General features: G+C 45.1%; 1 protein-coding gene across 1 annotated transcript in view; it reads left to right on the top strand.

Moving 5' to 3' along the window:
• The window catches only part of LOC148481845 (uncharacterized), a 42,306-nt gene that overhangs the window by 1,041 nt on the left and 18,404 nt on the right, over positions 1 to 22,861 (top strand). Inside the window, exons 2-5 of the mRNA XM_088452917.1 lie at positions 1,163 to 1,185; positions 3,435 to 3,678; positions 7,225 to 7,395; positions 11,186 to 11,211. Coding sequence (XP_088309043.1) covers positions 1,163 to 1,185; positions 3,435 to 3,678; positions 7,225 to 7,395; positions 11,186 to 11,211 — 464 coding nt within the window. The remainder of the gene's footprint in view (positions 1 to 1,162; positions 1,186 to 3,434; positions 3,679 to 7,224; positions 7,396 to 11,185; positions 11,212 to 22,861) is intronic.

Below are 22,861 nucleotides of genomic sequence, written 5' to 3'. Positions count from 1 at the left end.
ATGTAAACTACTGTATAAATTTAGTGTATGGGACAAAACTCATTGGGACGGACTCATGGAGCCAAGCAAAGGCCCATGATTCACAGATGGGTGCTGAGCAGTAGCAGCTGTGACTTTAGTGCTAATGATGCAGCTGATGGGTTTTCTATGGAGATATCCACTGGTCGCAGCTCCAATCTGCCGTGGTGCGCTCAATCGGCAGACACCGTCGCACCATCAGACTTTGAGCAACTCTTTGCTTAATCAGAAGGTCTGACAGTATTTTTCTGCCAGTTTCAGTGAAATTGCATTTTCCAATGCAGCCTCTGACACGGCACCCCCCCGACACGCCTGCGCCCGCACAAGCCACCCACCGTCACCGCCCCTGAATGCCATCCATGAAGCTCAATCCATACAGCTCCAATCTGCATCTGATGGTGTTTATCCAGAGGAAAAACTTTGGGCACTTGCACCCGATGTGTCTCCTACATCCACTGATGCTTTAAGGATTCATTTCAATATTTCCCATATTCCCCAGCCACTTATTGGTTATCACACTGGTGTCGTACTAAGGGTCTGATTCAGAGATGAACACAGTCACTTTTGTACCCAGTGGAGCGTTTTTTTTTGCCCCCTGCTCATGCTTATAAGTTGTGCTGTGCATGTTGTGTGATGGGGATCGCAGTGAGGGTTTATTTGCAAAGTGATTGTCAGTAAGGGACCATTTGTCGGTGATAAATGGAGAGTGGAGACTCAAACACAGGCTTGTTGCTACCATTTCGGGGGAGGGGTCAAACCTTGCGAGTGAGAGCCCGTACAAAGTAAAATGGCTCTAGTGTCTTACTACCGACAGTAATGCTGCGCAATCATAGGGTTACTTTGAAGGTGGTTGTCCCACTTATGTGCATTTGATGGTTGCGTCTTTGTACGCAAGTTGCAGATCTGAGTCACCGGCAGTGGGCGTCTCAATACAAATCTCGTCGGCTGCTACATTTGCAAATTGTGGCACAGCCATTGCTATGGCGTTGGCGGTCATCTCTCAATCAGGCCCTAGGAACCCCAGTAAATGCAGGTTATGAATAACTGGTAACTTTACAGCTCATCTAATTAAGGTTAATGTTATATCAGAATATGCTATTAGAGCCTTTTCTCTTCTTACTGTGATATTTTACCTGATTTGCAGAACCTGGGAAAGAGAAAGATTCGGTAAGAAAAGTTCCTAAATGTTGTATATTTCCTGCTCTGTAAGTAAAGTCACTTGTTGTAAATCATTATTTTTCAATAAGACAATTGGTGCATCTGCTGCCTCGTCCTAAATTTTCATCAAACAATCGCTGTATGATTCTTCCTCACTTTGCTATAATCTAATTACAGAAGTCATGTGCAGGCTGATCAGATCCCTCACTGAAATAGGAAGCTTTCAGTTCCAGGTTCCATGAGGGGATGGGGGCCTGGGGAAGGGGGAGGTGCTCCAAATAAAATGATAAAGCAGATTATGATTCTGATCCACCAACATGATGTGTAAATGGTGGGGAGATGAAGCGCCCTGGAAGATGAACCCACAAATGTGTACTCCTGCATGGTTGTATGACTCATGCAGATTTACCTGGTCATTATACTGAAATAAAGTACAGTGCACAATTTTGATTAAATGATTAAACAGTTGCAGATAAGCCACAATCACAGTACATATATCTGAATTTTTTGCCTTTCCTTTAAAAAAATGCATCAATTGTTACTCATTTTAATGAGTTATGAGACCTTTATATATTGGCAGAAATGGGCTCTCAGTGATTGCAACATTTGTACTTGTACAAAAATATGTACTTTGTGACCTAACTGTCAAACCACAGTGACCACTCATAGCAGATGCCCTCATGGCACAGGCTCAATGCCAGGGAGGAATGATCTAGTGTGTGCTGGTCCACAGAAGCATGATCAGCTGCTCATACATAGAGGTGCGGTGCTACATAAATGACCCCAATAAATACATTGACATGAATATTTGATGTTTTGCCATATTGGCCACGAACACAATGCAAAATCAGATGAGAAAAGCATAGATATAATTGTTCTATTTTCATGGTGAATTTCATGACATAAGTTACAGTTGTTAACAAATACCAGACACAGCTGTACAGATGGAAATTGATGTAAGAACATCACTACATAGAGAGGTATTCGTGATTAGTATTTATTCATAACTCAGAGCTGTTGGAGAACCTGCTTCTTCATCTATTTAATGGTCTACCAGATTACCTAGATTCCCTGAAATCATCACTCCATCATCTCACCACACCATCATCTCACCACACCATCACTCCATCATCTCACCACACCATCATCTCACCACACCATCACTCCATCATCTCACCACACCATCACTCCATCCTCTCACCACACCATCACTGCATCATCTCACCACACCATCATCTCTCCACACCATCATCTCACCACACCATCACTCCATCCTCTCACCACACCATCACTGCATCATCTCACCACACCATCATCTCACCACACCATCACTCCATCATCTCTCCACACCATCACCCCATCATCTCACCACACCATCACTCCATCATCTCACCACACCACCACTCCATCATCCCACCACACCATCATCTCACCACACCATTACTCCATCATCTCACCACACCGCCACTCCATCATCTCACCACACCATCATCTCTCCACACCATCACTCCATCATCTCGCCACACCATCACCCCATCATCTCACCACACCATCACCCCATCATCTCACCACACCACCACTCCATCATCTCGCCACACCATCATCTCTCCACACCATCACCCCATCATCTCACTACACCATCATCTCATCATCTCACCACACCATCACCCCATCATCTCACCACACCATCACTCCATCATCTCTCCACACCATCACCCCATCATCTCACCACACCATCACCTTATCACTACAACATCACTCCATTGTCACATTATCACACTACTACATTGTCAGACCATCACATTATCTGACCATCACATCACACCATAATATCATCACACATCATTGCATGATCAAACCATAACACCATTATCACATTATCATGCAATCTTATCACCACACCATCACCCATCACAACATCACATCATCCCACCATCACACTATATCATCATCACATCATCAATCATTCTCATAATCACATGATCACACCATTATACTGTCACATCCTCTCTTTATCACACCATCATGCGTTCTCATCATTTTACCATCACTTTTCATCAACCTCTCTCTTATTTGATGCAAAATGTATTCTATTTTTGTATAGTGCTCCTACATTCAATGGTTCTGTGTATGTGTCCCTCACACCTTTTATTCTCAGGGTCAGATGGTTCCCAGTGTCTAGTGTATGTTTGCTAATAGTGGCTTCCAGCCTTTCCGCAGTGCTGTTACCATGTATCTCCATGTTCTTCATCCTACAGGGTCACATTGTTGGGATATTCTCTGTACTGGAAGAGAGAAACGTGAAATGGCTGCGTACAGCGCTGAGCACAAAGTATTTCTCTGGGCTGGTGAAGAAGATCACATATATCAGCCTCTATGATGTGAAAGGGAATAAGTTAGAAAAGATGATAAGTAAATTCACCCTGTGCATCTACATGACCAGCGAAGGTAAATGGGAATCCGGCGCTTCCGCCTCTGAGAGAGAAACGCTGCCTATATTAGGTAAGATGAACTGTTGTAGTTTAGAATTTATGATATCGGCAATCTTACATAATTACCACCTGTATATTATATATGTTCTTCCACTTTTTTGGCGCTCATGCTAGTTAAGAATAATTGTAAACAAATGCATTAATGTAGTCATGGCTGTAGATATGATGTGCTGTTCAATATACATATATGGGACCTGAGTCGCACCCAAGACCAATAGTGGACGCATATACTGTAGTGATTATTTGCAAAATACGCATGTGCTGCACCATGTATATGCACCATGTATACGCACCATGTATACGCACCATGTATATGCACCATGTATATGCACCATGTATACGCACCTTGATGGAGGCTCAGTGCATGGCTGGCTCACATGTATGTGATATGGGACTTTCATGGGAGTGTTATGGGCATGTAGAACAAATTCCTTGCTAATAAGCGACAGGCATACCTGTATGATGAAGGGACTCCTGCCTCTGACGGATCTATTATATATGGGGTAGGTGTAATTGCTGATACTAATAATGACATTGCGGCTGTGTGGCTGCGGATGATAACACATAGTGAAGCTGTGCAGGTACTCCCATCAGTAAGGTAGTGACTCAGAATCAGGCCCATGGAGCCCGGCAGAGTGTAGTTTGGACCTCCAATGGCCTCTTTCTGTCTGGTGAACTCTCCTCTCAGTGGTGGATTATAATAAAGTGAAAAAGAGCCAGACTATGAGCTATAAAGACACAAGTCCCACTATTCCAGGACCTAAAGCCTGGACACAGACCACATGGCTGGCCAAACAGGAGATCTGAGCATACTGTGCTTGGGCTTAATGGTCCAATGACTCCTGGAACACACTGCATAACTGGGCATCATGCTGATACACAATATGATATCAGGCCAATTGCCCAAGATTAGCAGCAAAACCCTAAAGTGTGTGGCCAGATTTAGAGTTTCCCAGCTGTGCAATCTCCACCATTAGCTCATGGCATGATCTTTGTACCTGATTCAGAGATGGACATTAATGCGATCACAGCTGCAATTTGTACGGAACGCAGCTGTGAAAATATGCTAATGCATGACAAAGACGCCCACTGCTGCCTTCTCATATGCGTACAACGTTTCTTACCTGTGTAAATATTGGTAACATCTGCGCACATTGAGTGACCATCTTTCCTCTGTGGCAGGTCTGACCAGCCACAGCCTTGGTAGATCTACTGGCATGCAGAGATCACAGGGGCTAATTTATGCATGCCCATGAAACAGTGTTCAAATAGTCAGACACCTGTGTTTTTCTGCCCCCCCCCCCATTGCCAAACCCAAACGCTGGCAGCCTGTAACTCACTTTGCAATGGATTCCTCTGTGCATCCATAATCACAGTGTGATCCGTGGACATGCGCAGTGCGGTTTATACACATGTGAAATGGCAATCATTCGATTTGCATGCGTATTCGCCATTGCTTCCATCTCTGAATCAGGGCCTTTTGTCAGATAAGTACAGTACAGGCCTCATACACTAAGTACCTGATTCAGACCTGCTCGCTAGGATGCGATAACTCATAGCTGGCCGATATTTGCATTCTGCGCATGTGTAGGCATCACAATACGCATGCGCGAACCACTGCGACAGATCGGGAAGCGCTCACTCACCCAGCATAGACAGCCCAGTTGAATGAGTGACAGAAGAGGCCATTTGTGGGTGGTAACAGGGGCAGGCCACTAGAAACGGGGGAGTGGAAGTATGAATGCAGGCGTGTCTATGTGTTTCAACGCCGTTTCATAGGCGTTCATAATTAACAGACAGCATCATTGTACATGTCACCTGGTTGTATTTCACACTGAAGTGATCGCAGTGCTTGCCGCCAAGTATAGTCATCCTCAAGCGCTGTGAGCACATCCGATGTTGCTCGATGTACCAATGTTTTCATGCTCTACCAGGAGATGACGTGCACAAGTGGGCATCTTATGAATGGCTGGTGGGCGTCTGCATACACAAAGTGATCGCTCGCCAAGACATAGTGGGCATGCTAATGCCTTGCCATGCGATCGCCTGCCTTGCTGGGCATGCACTGGATTTGCATATGCTGGGAGCGAGCGACCGCATCTAGCGAGCGGCTCTGAATCAGGTCCTAGGTGCAAAATGGCCGACGTGCATCAGTTTGAACAAGTGCACCAAGATTTCTGTGAAACTGCATAGAGACACCAAGCAATGTGGTGGATTTCTCAGAAGAGCGTTTGCACTGAGGATGTTTGTGGACAAACTCCAAAACATATTTTTAATTTAGTAAGCGAGATAATTAAAATGAGCAAGAAGTGGAGATGATGGAATGTTTTTTTAGGAGCATTCACACATTTCCACTCTGCACAGAAAAGCACATTTCCAGCTGTACCTTGTCCAATGTAAAACAAAGCACAGTACTGCTGTCCCTCATTCATGCTTAGTTTAAGTTAATATTGATGCAGTACAGACTTTCATGGTCCTGCTAGCCGACCCTCCAGATACGTCAATCTGAGAATTGCCGCCTGTGCCTTTGCCCTTACCTGCCCACACAATTATGAGGCCTTGGGTCATAAAGACACAGATCCAGAGCTAGAATTAATGTTTAATTCAAGAATGTCTTCAAAACTTATATACAGAAAGTTAAATTATATAATAATGTTAAAGACTCGCACAGTTACTCACACTTTCCAGAAAATCAAATAAAAGAATAAACAGGAGAAACAAACCATTCAGTTCACGGCAGATTAAATGGTTCTGTTATGAGGCCTTCCCAGTGATGAATTAGGGATCATTTGTATCCTTCAATGGCCTCATGCAGGATTAATGAGTGGGTCAGGGCTGACTCAAATTTTATACCTGCCTTTTCCCAGACACCCCCCTCACCCCCTTCCTGGGAATGATTTTAACCCTTTTCAGCACAGAGTGGATTGTTTAGCTTTCTGCAGCTCAGGGGTTCCTGGTCACATGAGAAGGGGTCATTTAATTACTTATTCAGCTCTCTTTGAAGTTTGGGAAACAGGTTTGGTTCAACAAATGTGTCCAGTGGGGAGATTCACATCCCTGGCGACTGAGTGTCTCCCTGTAAAAACAACCATTTTTTGATCACTCTTCCCAAAGCGAACACATGGCTCTTAAGGACTGTTTTTAGGAAGGGCTTGGGCAGCTGTCATATAATTCCACAAACATTTATTTTATGCCATATACAGTCGGACAGGTTTATGGCTGAAGACAGACCTTCCTACAACATCTCTCTTGCTCAGCTTCAAAGGATTTTCACATACAACTGTACAAGAGGGAAAATTACATGTTATTACCAATACAATATTTGCCGTTATGCCCATTCTGGTGTGAAATTAGCTTTTCTGCTAAACAGACCATATTGTGGGAGGAAAACTGAAAGTTTTATTTATAGAAAAGAGTGACTGGATCCAACGTGGAAAGCGGTTGGACTCTTGCTGGTTACTCTATATTTTGATCAAGGAGAACATTTCAAATTATTATTTTTTTTGCTTATTTTTCTTCTGGCCCAAGTAAAATACCAGTGCTGCTATATTTGCAGGAACTAAGACCCTGATTTTGGTGATTGATGATCATGATGACTCCAGCGATGAGGCAAAAAGGCAGATGCTGATAAGCCAGCCAGTCATTGAGAGATATTCCAATGGTCTCTTCCTCTTCAGTAAATTGGAAAAAAAATCAGACTACCAGAAGCTGCTCTCTAGTGACAGAGGTTAGCCCATCTTCTCACTTTAATGATAACCTCATTGTGCTGCTGCTATGTGCTTGATGAAAAATGGTAAACAAAGGGTCACATTGATATCTGTGCATGTAGCATAAAGCAAAAATGGGAAGGTTTTTTTTTTCTTAATTTTTTTAAATAAATGGCTATTACATTTCTAACCCTAAAAAATGTGTAAAAATGACTAATCCTAACACCAAAATTCCTACCCACCCCCTAGTGCTCAACCCTAATCTCCCCTCCTGTTGTCCAACTCTAATGTCCCTTTCCTTTGCCCAATCCTAACCTCCCCTCTCATAGCCTATCCCTAATGTCCCTTTCTGTAGCCCAATCCTAACCTCCCCTCCCATAGCCTATCCCTAATGTCCATTTCCATAGCCCAATCCTAACCTCCCCTCCCATAGCCTATCCCTAATGTCCCTTTCTGTAGCCCAATCCTAACCTCCCCTCCCATAGCCTATCCCTAATGTCCCTTTCTGTAGCCCAATCCTAACCTCCCCTCCCATAGCCTATCCCTAATGTCCCTTTCTGTAGCCCAATCCTAACTTTCCCTCCCATAGCCTATCCCTAATGGCCCTTTCCATAGCCCAATCCTAACCTCCCCTCCCATAGCCTATCACTAATATCCCTTTCCATAGCCCAATCCTAACCTCCCCTCCCATAGGCTAAACCAAACCCTCCCTTTAGTACCTACTGTAACTCTAACCTCCGTCCCATAGCCTATCCCTAAACTCCCCTCCTGTAGCCTAACTTTGACCCTCCCCTATTGCCTAACTGTAACCCCCCCTCCCTTATGCCTCTCTCTAACCTCCCTTTCTGTATCCTATCCCTAACTGCCCTCCTGTAGCCTAACCCTAACCCTCCCCCTAGTGCCTAACTGTAACCTCGCCTCCCATAGCCTATCCCTAAACTCACCTCCTGTAGCCTAACCCTCCCTCTCCCTCTATTGCCTAACTGTAACCTCTCCTCCCTTATGCCTATCTCTAACCTCTCTTCCTGTAGCCAAACGTTAACCCTCCCCCTAGTGCCTAACTGGAACCTCCCCTCCCTTATGCTTATCTCTAACCTCACCTCCCATAGCCTATCCCTAAACTCCCATCCTGTAGCCTAACCCTAACACTCCCCCTAGTGCCTAACTGTAACCTCCCCTCCCCTCCCTTATGCCTATCTCTAACCTCCCTTTCTGTATCCTATCCCTAACTGCCCTCCTGTAGCCTAACCCTAACCCTCCCCCTAGTGCCTAACTGTAATCTCCCCTCCCTTATGCCTCTCTCTAACCTCCCTTCCTGTAGCCTAACCCTAACCTCCCCTCCCTTAGCCTAACCTAAATTTCCCTTTCTGTAGCCCAATCCTAACCTCTCCTCCTGTAGTCCAACCCTAACCTTCCCTCCCTTAGCCTAACCCAAATCTCCCTTTCTTTAGCCCAATCCTAACCTCCCTTCCCGATGCCTAACCCAAATCTCCCTTTCTGTTGCCCAATCCTAACCTCCCTCCAAGAAGCCTAACCCAAATCTCCCTTTCCATAGACCAATCCTAACCTCCCCTCATGTAGCCTAACTCTAACCCTCCCCCTAGTGCCTAACTGTAACCTCCCCTCCCTTATGCTTATTTCTAACCACCCCTCCTGTAGCCTATTTCTAACCATCCCTCCTGTAGCCTAATGCTAACCCTCCACTACCAGTCCATGTACAATTTCGATATTTCACATGTTGACATTGTGAAAATCGACTTGCTGCATGTGACGACATTTTCAAATTCAATATTTTTAACAATGTTGACATCATAACTGTCAACATGTAGTGTCAACAGTGTGAATGTCAAGATTCCCAGCTTCAGAGATACAGGGCCTGATTCAGCCTGGTAGGTAAACACAATGGTTTGCCTACAAGTCAGATGACGGCAGGACTGCGCATGAACATGACTTGCAGAACTGGTCCTGTGAGATCGCTCGCAGTGTCCCCTATGCTGCAGCATGACTGACCTGCTACGGTCGTTTGGGGGGATGTGTCACCTCCATTTGTAGGCAAGCCAATGCCAGGGTCTACATCTTCTGACGCACATTTCATGACTGTGGCTCAGCAGTTCTGGAGGTCATACCGAATAAGCGTAGGCTCACTCAGATGGCCGATGTCTGTGTCTCCGAATGCAGCAAAGGGATCTGTGATGCTGGCAGGAGGCATTTAATTTCCACAGATGCCTCCTGCTTCATTACTGTTTGTTAGCATTGCTACTGCATCCAAAGACACATCAACGATGCTTATCACGTCCAACTCAGAATCAGGCCCAGTCTGTATAAGAGCTGGTTATATGTGGAAACGTCAAGGATTAAATACATAACTTATAATGTGACATATTTACAACTTATGTTCTAATATTAGATTTGTTCCACTTTATTTAACCGAACATCAAATTGGCAAATAACAGTTCACATAGATCACTATACATATAGCATGAAGCGCAAATGGTTACATTGTAACAGGAAATGTATTTTATTGTTAATTTTACTTCATAAATGGTTATTACATTTGTAACGGAATGGGTATGAAATCCCGACGCCGGCAGCCAACAGAGAGAAGATCCAGACAGGGCAGGTAAGTACCTATCCCTATCCCTACCCCACTCCCCCAACCCTAACCCTTCCTTAGTGGTGCCTAACCTCCCCCTAATGCCTTTCCCTAACCTCCCCCTAATGCCTTTCCCTAACCTCCCCCCTAATGCCTAACCCTAACCTCCCCCCTAATGCCTAACCTTAACCTCCCCCCTAATGCCTAACCCTAACCACCCCCCTAATGCCTAACCCTAACCTAGCCCTTAATGTCTTACCCTAACCTCCCCCTAATGCCAAAACCTAATGTCCCCCCTAATGCCTAACCCTAACCTCCCCCCTAATGCCTTACCCTAACCTCCCCCCTAATGCCTATCCCTAACCTCCCCCCTAATGCCTAACCCTAATGTCCCCCCTAATGCCTAACCCTAACCTCCCCCCTAATGCCTAACTCTAACCTCCCCCCTAATGCCTAACCCTAACGTCCCCCCAAATGCCTAACCCTAACCTCCCCCCTAATGCCTAACCCTAACCTAGCCCCTAATGCCTAACCCTAACCTAGCCCCTAATGCCTAACCCTAACGTCCCCCCTAATGCCTAACCCTAACGTCCCCCCTAATGCCTAACCCTAACATCCCCCTAATGCCTAACCCCCCCTAATGCCTAACCCTAACCTCCCCCCTAATGCCTAACCCTAATCCCCCCTGAACCTAACCCAACTGGGGGGGGGGCTAAACCTAACCACCCTTCCCTTAGCCTAATCCTAACCCCCCCCCACACCTAGTTAAGTGCTAAGATGCCCAGACTCATACCTGGCATCATCTGTATTCCGACACTGGGTATAAGATAGGCTTCAGTATTTCGACGACTATCTTAAATCCCCCATTAGGCTTTCGTTATTGGGATCTAGACCGGCGGCATGTAGTCCCACCGGTCTATTAACTACATCCCATTTCTAACCCTGATTGTGCCTGGTTTTATTATATGTATAACTATAGTTTATATAATGTGTTAAACTCTCACTCGGGTGTTTATTATTATTATTATTATTATTATTGTGATGTAACAATAATCTACTGTACCTACTCTTTAATTACTTCTTTTGTTACTTAATTTTTTTTTTATATAATTCTGCCAATGAAATGATAATGATAATTGCAGTACCCAGAACATCAGAGTTTTTAAGGACCCACCATACACCACATGACTGTGTATTAATTTCTTGTCACTTTGCAGGTTCTCCTGCTGACACTTCCCAACAGGTGAGACATTACATCTAATATTGTAAAATATATATCAGCTCACCCTCTAGTGTAAATAGTAAGGGTGTTAAAATTTCTTGACAAAAATACGTCACTAAAAGATAAATAGATAATAATGTACAAAAGTTCAACATGTAATAGAGTTCTCTTTAGGCATAAATGAGGCTAATAGAACAATAGGACTTTAGGCAAAACATTGAGTTAATAGGTTTAAGTATTTTAGTGATAGAGGGGCAAAAAAACCCATATAAAAATAATCAAATGACTGTGAGCTCTCCGGGAGATTGTGTCTCTCACCACAGTGATTGGTACCTGCATTTGTACAGAATAGCATGGTACATAGGTGTAACTATACTGGGTGTAAGGGGTGCAATTGCTATGGGGCCCAGCGGCTTAGGTGGCCACAGACCCAGCTTGTATAGTTACCTACCAAGTTCCCGAAATGGCCTGCTGAGAAATTTGGTCTGGTCCATTGCCCAGGACTGTAAAGGGCATTTTGAAGGAGGTTTTGTTCGCATTGTTTAAAAGGTCATCTAATGGATAGCCAACAAGGATCAGCGATGCGTGTGCATGCTGGGTCCTTGCCGACCTCGACTATCTACGGAGCATGCTGGTCAACCTGACAACGATCGTCAGGTTCCACATGTTCCCAGATAGGAGGTCGGGATCCTGCACTGAAAGACGTTCAGTTAACGCCGTTCTGTGTGGGCACCGCACCCGGTGACCTGAAGGACTGAACGTTAGACATTCAGTTTTTCAGGTCATGTAATGGATAGGCCCCTTTACACTTATCAGTGGCAATCTCTGTCTCTCCCTCTCGGTAAACCTCCACACTGATACGATCCATCTCCCACACTCCTGTCTCACACTCACAGACACAGCTGAGCTAATCAGTAAGCTCAGAACTGTCAGAGAGTATGCTTTTAGTTTATAGCCTTTGTGTAGCTGGGGGGTGGGAATTGAGCTCAGAGATTAGGACTGTCCCAGAAAGGGCCTAAATTAAGAAGATCTCTACTCAAAGTCGAATTGCCTGCATTAGGAAGTATCCCCTCAGGTAGAAGCTGGCTGGTTAATGCCCTTGTGTGAACTGGGGGCACTGTGTGGCATAATATGTCCTGGCAGCTCTACAATGTGGCCTATTGTGAATTGAGAGTATTACAATGTGGCATAACATGAACGGGTGGCACTGTGTGGTATAATGAGAACTGGGAGTAATAAAATGTGGCATAATATGAACTGGTGGCACTGTGTTGTATTACGTGTACTGGATGCACTTTTATGGAATATTAAATAAAGTAGGACTATATTACTGTATGGTTCATAAAATGAACTAGGGAAATATTTTTGGGAATAAAAAGAACAACCACTGTGTACAGAGGAGTCTCTCTAGAAGCATTGGGGACAAGCCCCTCCAAATTGTTGGCATGTGCTTTGTACTATGCTTTGTACTATGAAAATACATTTCTACATATGTAATTGTTGACATTTCCATATTGTTTCATTCCTTTATGTGATACAAAGCATGGTGGCCAAGTACTTTATTTGCATGATCAGTATAAATAAGGGTTAACATAATTGGTGATTAGTAAATGACCTTTAGAATGTTACTTTCATAACATAATGTTATCACTCTGTCCATCACACTATACTGTAGGTTGTGAAAGTTTGCCCTGTATAACCCTGAAACAGATAGAAGTATCTATATCAGTGATTTTCAACCTTTTTTAAATCAAGGCACACTACACAAGATTTTAAAATTGCCAAGGCACACCAACCGGTGATGTGGCGTGTGCAACCTATGAAAAAACACACTAAGTTGTCCCCTGCAGGAATAAAACACACTACATGGGCCCCCACAGGAATAAAACATACTACATGGGCCCCCACAGGAATAAAACACACTAAGTTGTCCCCTGCAGGAATAAAACACACTACATGGGCCCCCACAGGAATAAAACACACTACATGGGCCCCCACAGGAATAAAACACACTACATGGGCCCCCACAGGAATAAAACACACTACATGGGCCCCTATAGGAATAAAACACACTACAAGGGCCACCACAGGAATAAAACACACTACATGGGCCGCTACAGGAATAATACACACTACATGGGCCCCTACAGGAATAAAACACACTACATGGGCCCCTACAGGAATAAAACACACTACATGGGCCCCCACAGGAATAAAACACAATACATGGGCCCCTACAGGAATAAAATACACTAGATGGGCCCCCACAGAAATAAAGCACACTACATGGGCCCCTACAGGAATAAAACACACTAGATGGGCCCCCATAGAAATAAAGCAATGACATTGGCCCCCAGAGAAAAAAAAACACATTGGACCCAAAAAAAAAGCAGATTGGCTCACCCATCAACCCCCCAGGCTGGAAGCGTTGGCTCGTTCACTGGCACAGGGCAGGCAGGAAGCGTTGGCTCTGTATCTGGCGCAGGGCAGGCAGGAAGCGCTGGCTCGGTCACTAGCGCAGGCAGGTCGGGCTTGCAGGAGGCAATGCGGCGTGCATGACCTGTGATGTCACGCCACCGTGTCTAGGCAGGTGACGGCTCGGACGTGCCTGTGCCTCCCAGAGGAGCTCAGCGGCAGCCCGGCACACACCTAACTGTTTAATGTGCCCGGTGGCTCTGCCTGGCGCCACGGCGCACTTCACAACTGCCCACGGCACACCGGTTGAAAACCGCTGATATATATATAGTAGTTATCTGTACACTGAAGTTTTAACTCAGCAGACTCTTGATTCACAAAATAGCTTTTACTTTTTTAGAACTAGCTAGGGTACCCGGCGTTGCCCGGGTGGAAGACTGGACCCTGATGTACACCTACAGCCTTTTATTTTGTTACACTGTCCTCACCTATAACCTGGATAACTATGAAAATTAGGAGTAAATGACAGTGCAGGCATATTCTCATACCATTTGGACTGGCGTATATCCGGAGCAGACTTACAGAACAGAAAGAATACTGTAGCTTCCAAAATCACTTGCATTTCAAAAATCACTGCAGAACAGATCTGCTATTGCAGCTGCTAACATATTAGTACCTGCAATTCATGTAATATGGTAATGCAGCAGGAGATGTAACTGCAGCATTGAAATATCTGCAATCCCTTCAGCCGGTTGAGTCATGCAAGCCGGCCGTCACAGATAAGTTGAATAGGCTAGGAAATCTCTGTCAGCCAATGGAAATCAGAGATCCTGGCCTCTCCACTCCCCCCCCCAAGGGCAGCAAAATGGCTCCATTTTGGAAAACAGGGACTGTCACCACCCATATACAGCATCACGCTATCTATCAATGAATATCTACTGGCAGACTGTGTGCAGGATCACAGTACTGCACTGCACATGTGCAGTATGGGTCAGGCACATGCACAGATTCCCGAAAATTGGGAGAATCCATGATCCCTGTCCTTGTGCCTGCAGCTGAATCACCCTCTGAAATCACTCTGCAGACCAAAATTGAAGACTATGTTTAGCAAGGCTGTCATCAATTGCAATTAATGGAGTCCCATTCCTGGACAGAATGGGGCCCGCCCATGGTGGCACTTTGCGGCCGCGATCAATCTCCCCTACTGTTTGTAATCTCCATATGCTAAGCTCTGCCACAGTCTGAATGTATTGAGTGCTGAGTTGCTCATGAGCCTTCCATGGTTTGACAGTGTGCATATAAAGCCAGTCCCTCAGCCCCAAACAATTTAAGAATATCTCAGTTTTATTGGATTGTGTGACTTTGTAGCCCTAACGAAGTTCAAACCTAGGCAAAAACCAAATCCTGGTCAAGCTAGAACCATCATGCCAATTTAGTGTTATAGTGCTGTTATATTGACATTTTTGAAAAATTATTTTAGGTAAATTGTCACTACTTTTATATTTGGAGCAATTTCTATAAAGGTAGTTAGGAATTTATTGTGAATCTGTGATGCTCCACCCCCTTCTCACAAATTGTTTATCCTAAGCTGGGTATCCACTATACAGTTATCTGTCAGATATCTGTCCAATCTGGCTGGTTGGAATGAAAACCTGGTAATGTATGGGATTAAGTGATAGTCGATCATATGGTTTAATCACTGAAAAAAGGACAAAAAAATTTTACAATTGGTTAAATTTGTGTGTTTTAACCGATTTGTCCGAACAACCATTTTTGGCTATTTTCCAGTGTTTGTGAGCAAATGGATAATTGTCAATTACTCCCATACATTACCAGGTTTTCAATCCAACCAGTCAGATTGGACAGATATCTGACAGATAATTGTATAGTGGATGCCCAGCTTTAGACTTTATTGCATCCCAATTTAGTGTGGGGTGGGGTCCCAATCAGTGAGCACACAGAGACATGTTTGTAACTTTAGTTATTAGTGATTAATTAGGCTGCATAGACATAGGCTGCATTAGTCAGTTTTAGATTCAAAGGGCCAAATGTAATAGGGTGTCAGTTTTGGTAAATTGCGAGTTTTGTGCTAAACTCACAATTATTCACAACTCTCCAATGTAATAGGGTGTTAGTTCAATAGAACTCGCATTTTTTAAGGGTTACTAATAATCCCCATTCTCAAACTCGCATCTAGATGTTTTCACATTGAAAACAATAAACTCGCCCAATGTAACAGGGTGTCTGTTTTAGACTCACAAAAAAAAGTTAACCAAAAGTCCACAAATAATAGACCAGCCACAGGATAGCGAGTACATCCTGAGCAGGTCAGATTAACACTGAAACATGCACATATGCATGAGATACGTGCATGTTTCTGTGTGTACTTATGTAAAAGGTGTTACATTAAAAAAAATTACGTGCACCCCATCCCCAAAAGCATAACCAGCCCCGGGTTTATAAAGCCTGTCCTGGTTGTAAAAATACAGGGGCCAAAATGCGTAGGGGGCCTGTGTATATTAAAAACTAGCACTGGGCTTTGTTGAGCTGGTCCTGGTTATAGAAAATCAGGGTCAAAACGAGTAGGGGTCCCCTGAAAATTCCAAAACCGAGCTCTTTCTAGCGGGGGGATAATGCCACAGCCAGGGAAAACCTTTTCACCGGTTTCCCTGGGGAAGCATTACCCCTGACCGCTAGTCAGCCCCGGCCGGGGATCCCTGGGGAGTTAGTGACCCCCCAATAAAAGGGTTCCCCTCTCCAAGGCACCCCAGGCCTAGACTGATAGCCCGGGACTATCCCTGGCACCCTAGGGTGGTGGGTGCCAGGTTGATAGTGATAGTGTTTTGTGTAAAATAAAGGGTTAAATATTGTCTTTAGTTGTAGAACCACAAGTACCAGCAAGCCTCCCCCACATGCTGGTATTTGGAGAACCACAAATACCAGCATGCGGGGCATTACGGGCCCGCTGGCACTTGTAGTTCCACAACTAAAGAAATACATAAAAAAAAAACCACACACCGTGAATGTAAAATTTGAATTAAACATACATGCACACTCACACTCACACATACTCACCTAGTATCCTAAGTAATCCATAGGGGTACCTGAAAAAAAAAGCCATACTCACCTCTCCTATGCGAAGATCGCATCCTCTTGTCCAAGTAGGCATCCAAAGGATTAAAAAAAAAATTCGGAAAAATACTGTACCATCCTGGACTGAGCAAGGTATGTGCGTGTACACGTGTGCCCCGTCATTGAAGGTGCCGCCAGCCAATCAGCGGCCATCTCCGTCGAAGCAGCTCCCTGATTGGCTGAATGTGGTCAGCCTGTGTCTCCCATAGACTTCTATGGTGAGTAATCACCATTGAAGTGTATGATGGGAGCCGCTACATCATAGCCACAAGGTTAATTGAGATTAATCTTGTGGTAACATCATTGATACAATGTCGCAGCATGAACACCCTTACTTCAGACACCCCCCTTATTCAGTGCCCACATAATCCTCTACTTTATCCATCCCCATCCTTTCCCACTTGTCTCCTCCACTTGCTGTTCCCCCTTTTTTCTCTCATCAGTCTGCTTTCCAACCCTCTGCTTCTTTCCCTCACCTTTCCTGTCCCCCCACTCTCAAACACCTCCCTCCCTCCATGGCTTTGTTACCCCACCACTTAGCCCCATTCCCTCCTGGTTCGGCCTGTCACCTCCAGGGCTGCCAAGAGAAATTCTGGGCCCATATACAGCAACATTCTGTGGGACCACAGCATGTTGAGGATGGCTGCACCCATTTGTGGGTGGGTCTATCATGTGAGACGCACCCACTCACAGGAGCATGGCATAGCACCCACTCACAGGAGCATGGCATAGCACCCACTCACAGGAGCATGGCATAGCACCCACTCACAGGAGCATGGCATAGCACCCAGCAGCTGGGACTAAAGTAGTCACTACTGTATCAGGATGGCAGGACAGTCCCATAATAGCTGCATTTTTAGCAGGATGTATTTAGATGCTAATATGTAACACACAATAATTAAAGTGCTACAACTTTATTTTGTACATCTCTCATGTAAATAACATAAACATAATCTATTTCTTTTCATAGAGATAGATGAATGAAGGACTTAAATTGACTTTACATCAGGTCATCTTATACACACATTCCGCAGCACATATCCTAACCCACTGCTCCATGCTCCTTCCTCACTATCTGCCCCATCTGTGTCACCCCTGTCTGTCTGCCCCTCACATTCCGCAGCACATATCCTAACCCCCTGCTCCATGCTCCTATCTCACTATCTGCCCCATCTGTGTCATCCCTGTCTGTCTGCCCCTCACATTCCACAGCACATATCCTAACCCCCTGCTCCATGCTCCTATCTCACTATCTGCCCCATCTGTGTCACCCCTGTCTGTCTGCCCCTCACATTCCACAGCACATATCCTAACCCCCCTGTTCCATGCTCCTTCCTCACTATCTACCCCATCTGTGTCACCCCTGTCTGCCCCTCACATTCCGCAGCACATATCCTAACCCCCTGCTCCATGCTCCTTCCTCACTATCTACCCCATCTGTGTCACCCCTGTCTGTCTGCCCCTCACATTCCACAGCACATATCCTAACCCCCTGCTCCATGCTCCTTCCTCACTATCTACCCCATCTGTGTCACCCCTGTCTGCCCCTCACATTCCACAGCTCATATCCTAACCCCCTGCTCCATGCTCCTTCCTCACTATCTCCCATCTGTGTCACCTCTGTCTGTCTGCCCCTCACATTCCACAGCACATATCCTAACCCCCTGCTCCATGCTCCTTCCTCACTATCTACCCCATCTGTGTCACCCCTGTCTGCCCCTCACATAACACAGCACATATCCTAACACCCTGCTCCATGCTCCTTCCTCACTATCTACCCCATCTGTGTCTCCCCTGTCTGTCTGCCCCTCACATTCCACAGCACATATCCTAACCCCCTGCTCCATGCTCCTTCCTCACTATCTACCTCATCTGTGTCACCCCTGTCTGTCTGCCCCTCACATTCCACAGCACATATCCTAACCCACTGCACCATGCTCCTATCTCACTATCTGCCCTATCGGTGTCATCCATGTCTGTCTGCCCCTCACATTCCACAGCACATATCCTAACCCCCTGCTCCATGCTCCTTCCTCACTATCTACCTCATCTGTGTCACCCCTGTCTGTCTGCCCCTCACATTCCACAGCACATATCCTAACCCACTGCACCATGCTCCTATCTCACTATCTGCCCTATCCGTGTCACCCCTGTCTGTCTGCCCCTCACATTCCACAGCACATATCCTAACCCCCTGCTCCATGCTCCTATCTCACTATCTGCCCCATCTGTGTCACCCCTGTCTGTCTGCCCCTCACATTCCACAGCACATATCCTAACCCCCTGTTCCATGCTCCTTCCTCACTATCTACCCCATCTGTGTCACCCCTGTCTGCCCCTCACATTCCGCAGCACATATCCTAACCCCCTGCTCCATGCTCCTTCCTCACTATCTACCCCATCTGTGTCACCCCTGTCTGTCTGCCCCTCACATTCCACAGCACATAACCTAACCCCCTGCTCCATGCTCCTTCCTCACTATCTACCCCATCTGTGTCACCCCTGTCTGCCCCTCACATTCCACAGCTCATATCCTAACCCCCTGCTCCATGCTCCTTCCTCACTATCTCCCATCTGTGTCACCTCTGTCTGTCTGCCCCTCACATTCCACAGCACATATCCTAACCCCCTGCTCCATGCTCCTTCCTCACTATCTACCCCATCTGTGTCACCCCTGTCTGCCCCTCACATTACACAGCACATATCCTAACACCCTGCTCCATGCTCCTTCCTCACTATCTACCCCATCTGTGTCTCCCCTGTCTGTCTGCCCCTCACATTCCACAGCACATATCCTAACCCCCTGCTCCATGCTCCTTCCTCACTATCTACCTCATCTGTGTCACCCCTGTCTGTCTGCCCCTCACATTCCACAGCACATATCCTAACCCACTGCACCATGCTCCTATCTCACTATCTGCCCTATCGGTGTCATCCATGTCTGTCTGCCCCTCACATTCCACAGCACATATCCTAACCCCCTGCTCCATGCTCCTTCCTCACTATCTACCTCATCTGTGTCACCCCTGTCTGTCTGCCCCTCACATTCCACAGCACATATCCTAACCCACTGCACCATGCTCCTATCTCACTATCTGCCCTATCCGTGTCACCCCTGTCTGTCTGCCCCTCACATTCCACAGCACATATCCTAACCCCCTGCTCCATGCTCCTTCCTCACTATCTACCTCATCTGTGTCACCCCTGTCTGTCTGCCCCTCACATTCCACAGCACATATCCTAACCCACTGCACCATGCTCCTATCTCACTATCTGCCCTATCCGTGTCACCCCTGTCTGTCTGCCCCTCACATTCCACAGCACATATCCTAACCCCCTGCACCATGCTCCTATCTCACTATCTACCCCATCTGTGTCACCCCTGTCTATCTGCCCCTCACATTCCACAGCACATATCCTATCCCACTGCACCATGCTCCTATCTCACTATCTACCCCATCTGTGTCACCCCTGTCTGTCTGCCCCTCACATTCCACAGCACATATCCTAACCCACTGCACCATGCTCCTATCTCACTATCTGCCCTATCCGTGTCACCCCTGTCTGTCTGCCCCTCACATTCCACAGCACATATCCTAACCCCCTGCACCATGCTCCTATCTCACTATCTACCCCATCTGTGTCACCCCTGTCTGTCTGCCCCTCCCCTTTAGAATGTAAGCTCTCACGAGCAGGGCCCTCATCATTTTCCTATAATCTGCTTTCTTAATCCCACTCTAAGGGCTCAATCCAATTAGGTGTGAATTGTGAGGTGCAAGTTGCAATTTTCACTTTGAATTCATGTAGAGAATTAATTTTGCAATCCAATTAGCATCTCACACTGATCAGTCAGACTGAATTTGCAACTTTCCACTCGCACCTTCCTGAGGGTGAGAGATGGAAAGGAAAATCTTTATTTTAAGGTTAAAATTTGGGTACACTGTGCTGAACCCCTTGGACACCACCCTAATGACTAATTAGGCATTTGGAAGTTTTAAATTAGCGTAATTATTTCAGAATTTACATGTCATTTTTTGGGGGTAAAAAAAAATGTCCTCAAATTACCCCAAAAATCAACTTTTTCGTTAGTTTAGGCACCCCCAAAGTTAATTATAATATTTTTTTAATTGAAAAATAATTGTTCTTATAAAAAATTTTCAATGTGCCCTCAAAGTACCCCAAAATCACCCTTTTCCTACTTTTTTTTGCATTTTTCATTTAATTTGTTTGAGATTAAACTTAAAGTTTATTTTTTATCAGTTTCTTGCATTTAAAAAAAACAGCAATACACAATTCAGCCATTTGACACCATTTCAAAACTTACAGTAACTTCCTACTGGCCACAAACAGCCGTCTATAAAGTCCTTCTAACATAATAATCTAGTTTGGGGGTCCAGGATGGTCTCCCCACATTTTCATGCATTTCTTTCAAATCTCATTTGGCAGTTAATTCGCACTCCTCCACTGCGAGTAGTGCGAATAGGCATTTTTAATTGGATTGGAGAATTCTCAGGTGCGTGCTTCAAGGGTGAAGTGTACAAGTTTAAAGAAACAAACTCACTGCTTGCAATTTGCACCTAATTGGATTGAGCCCTTAGAATGTATGTTTATTGATGTCTCTTCTACATTTTTGTCTGTCTTATAACTTGTGAACCTGAACCCTTGGAAGTGTACTTGCATTGGAGTCTATCTCACTCTAGTCTGTCTACTTGATAATTCATGAACCAGACCTTTAGATTTGTACCCAGATTTCCCCCCCTGTCTCACACATATCTGTTGAAAGAAACACATCCGTACCAGATCTTTGACCAACTGACTATGGACATCATATCATGCTGTGTGCCTCTGAAATTGAAGTCATATTTGAAATATTGAGAAATACGCACAAAGCTAGGGTACAGAAATGGTCCTTTTTCAGGTGGTCAAAACTCTACAAGGCCAGTTTACAGCAATGCAAATTAGAGAAGATGAACACCAGGCTTCTCGAACTATCCAACCTCCAGAAGCCACAGGACCCTTTTACTATGCCAAGTGATCCTGTGATTCTGCTAATGGAAACATTTGATGACAATAGATTTCAGTACAGACCATTTGTTACATTGCAATATCTTTTTGTCAGATGCATCACAGAACTTTTTACAATGATGCTTTGAGAGTGTGGTTAATACTGACTTCATTGAAAGCCAAGCCTTAGCAACATCTGGAAAGACTATACCAAATACTGAATTATTCCCTGTTTTCACATTCATTTGCTAAAGCCTTTGAAGATCCCCATAGTGTTGCTACAGCTTAATCTAAACTTGTGACCTTGTGTCACGGTTCCTGCACCATCTTACACCATAGAGTCCAGACAGTGGATGGGGGATAAAAGCTGGAATGTGGTGGCCAAACAATCAGTTTGGAAAGAGATTCCATTAGGTCATCAAGAATAAATTAGCCCAAATGGATCTGCCAACAGGGAAGGTAGAAGTTGTGGAATGATGTATAGTACAGTATATCCATAGACTTCTATTTAACTGAGTCCAGGAAGTGCAGACGCGGATCATCCCGCACTAATACCTTGTATCCTCCCTCAAGTGAGCCACACTGTGTAAGATCGGCATCCAAAACGTCTGACTCAGAACCTATGCAAGTTAGCGTTCTCAGGTGCCCCCTGTCTGCACATAAATGACAGGGAAAAGGATCTATCCCTTTACTGTGCCAATGCTAATCCTTACTTGGAAGATTGGGAATAAACTGTTGGGACATGCCAGGGCACCAACCCCCAAGAAGAAGGAGGAATAGAGTCAGTCTAGAAATGTCTCTCATAATATCTGCTCCAGCAGACCTACTACATGCATACCTGACTGCTACATTGCTTTACAGTACCTCTTACAGTGTTCTGCAGAAATAGAAATGTCTCTAATGCCCAGAATCTATGGGGAATTACATTGATAAAGGCCTAGTGCAAAGATATTCAGCACCTGCAGTGGGCAATAAAATTACAGTAGTGTTTGAAACTAGTTTTTCCTCTCCCATTGTATGAGGTCTAGGTAATGGCTCAGTGACATTTAGCATTTTTTGAATGATGTCTTCAGAGATCTTCTAGCTCAGTTTAGCATCATCTACTGTACCTAGATGATGT

This window comes from Taudactylus pleione, unplaced genomic scaffold (assembly GCF_031769625.1).
Source record: "Taudactylus pleione unplaced genomic scaffold, aTauple2 ptg000559l, whole genome shotgun sequence".
NCBI classification, from domain to species: Eukaryota; Metazoa; Chordata; class Amphibia; order Anura; family Myobatrachidae; genus Taudactylus; species Taudactylus pleione.
The sequence above is the reverse complement of the archived record's forward strand: the minus strand, read 5'-3'. Positions and strand labels throughout refer to the sequence as shown.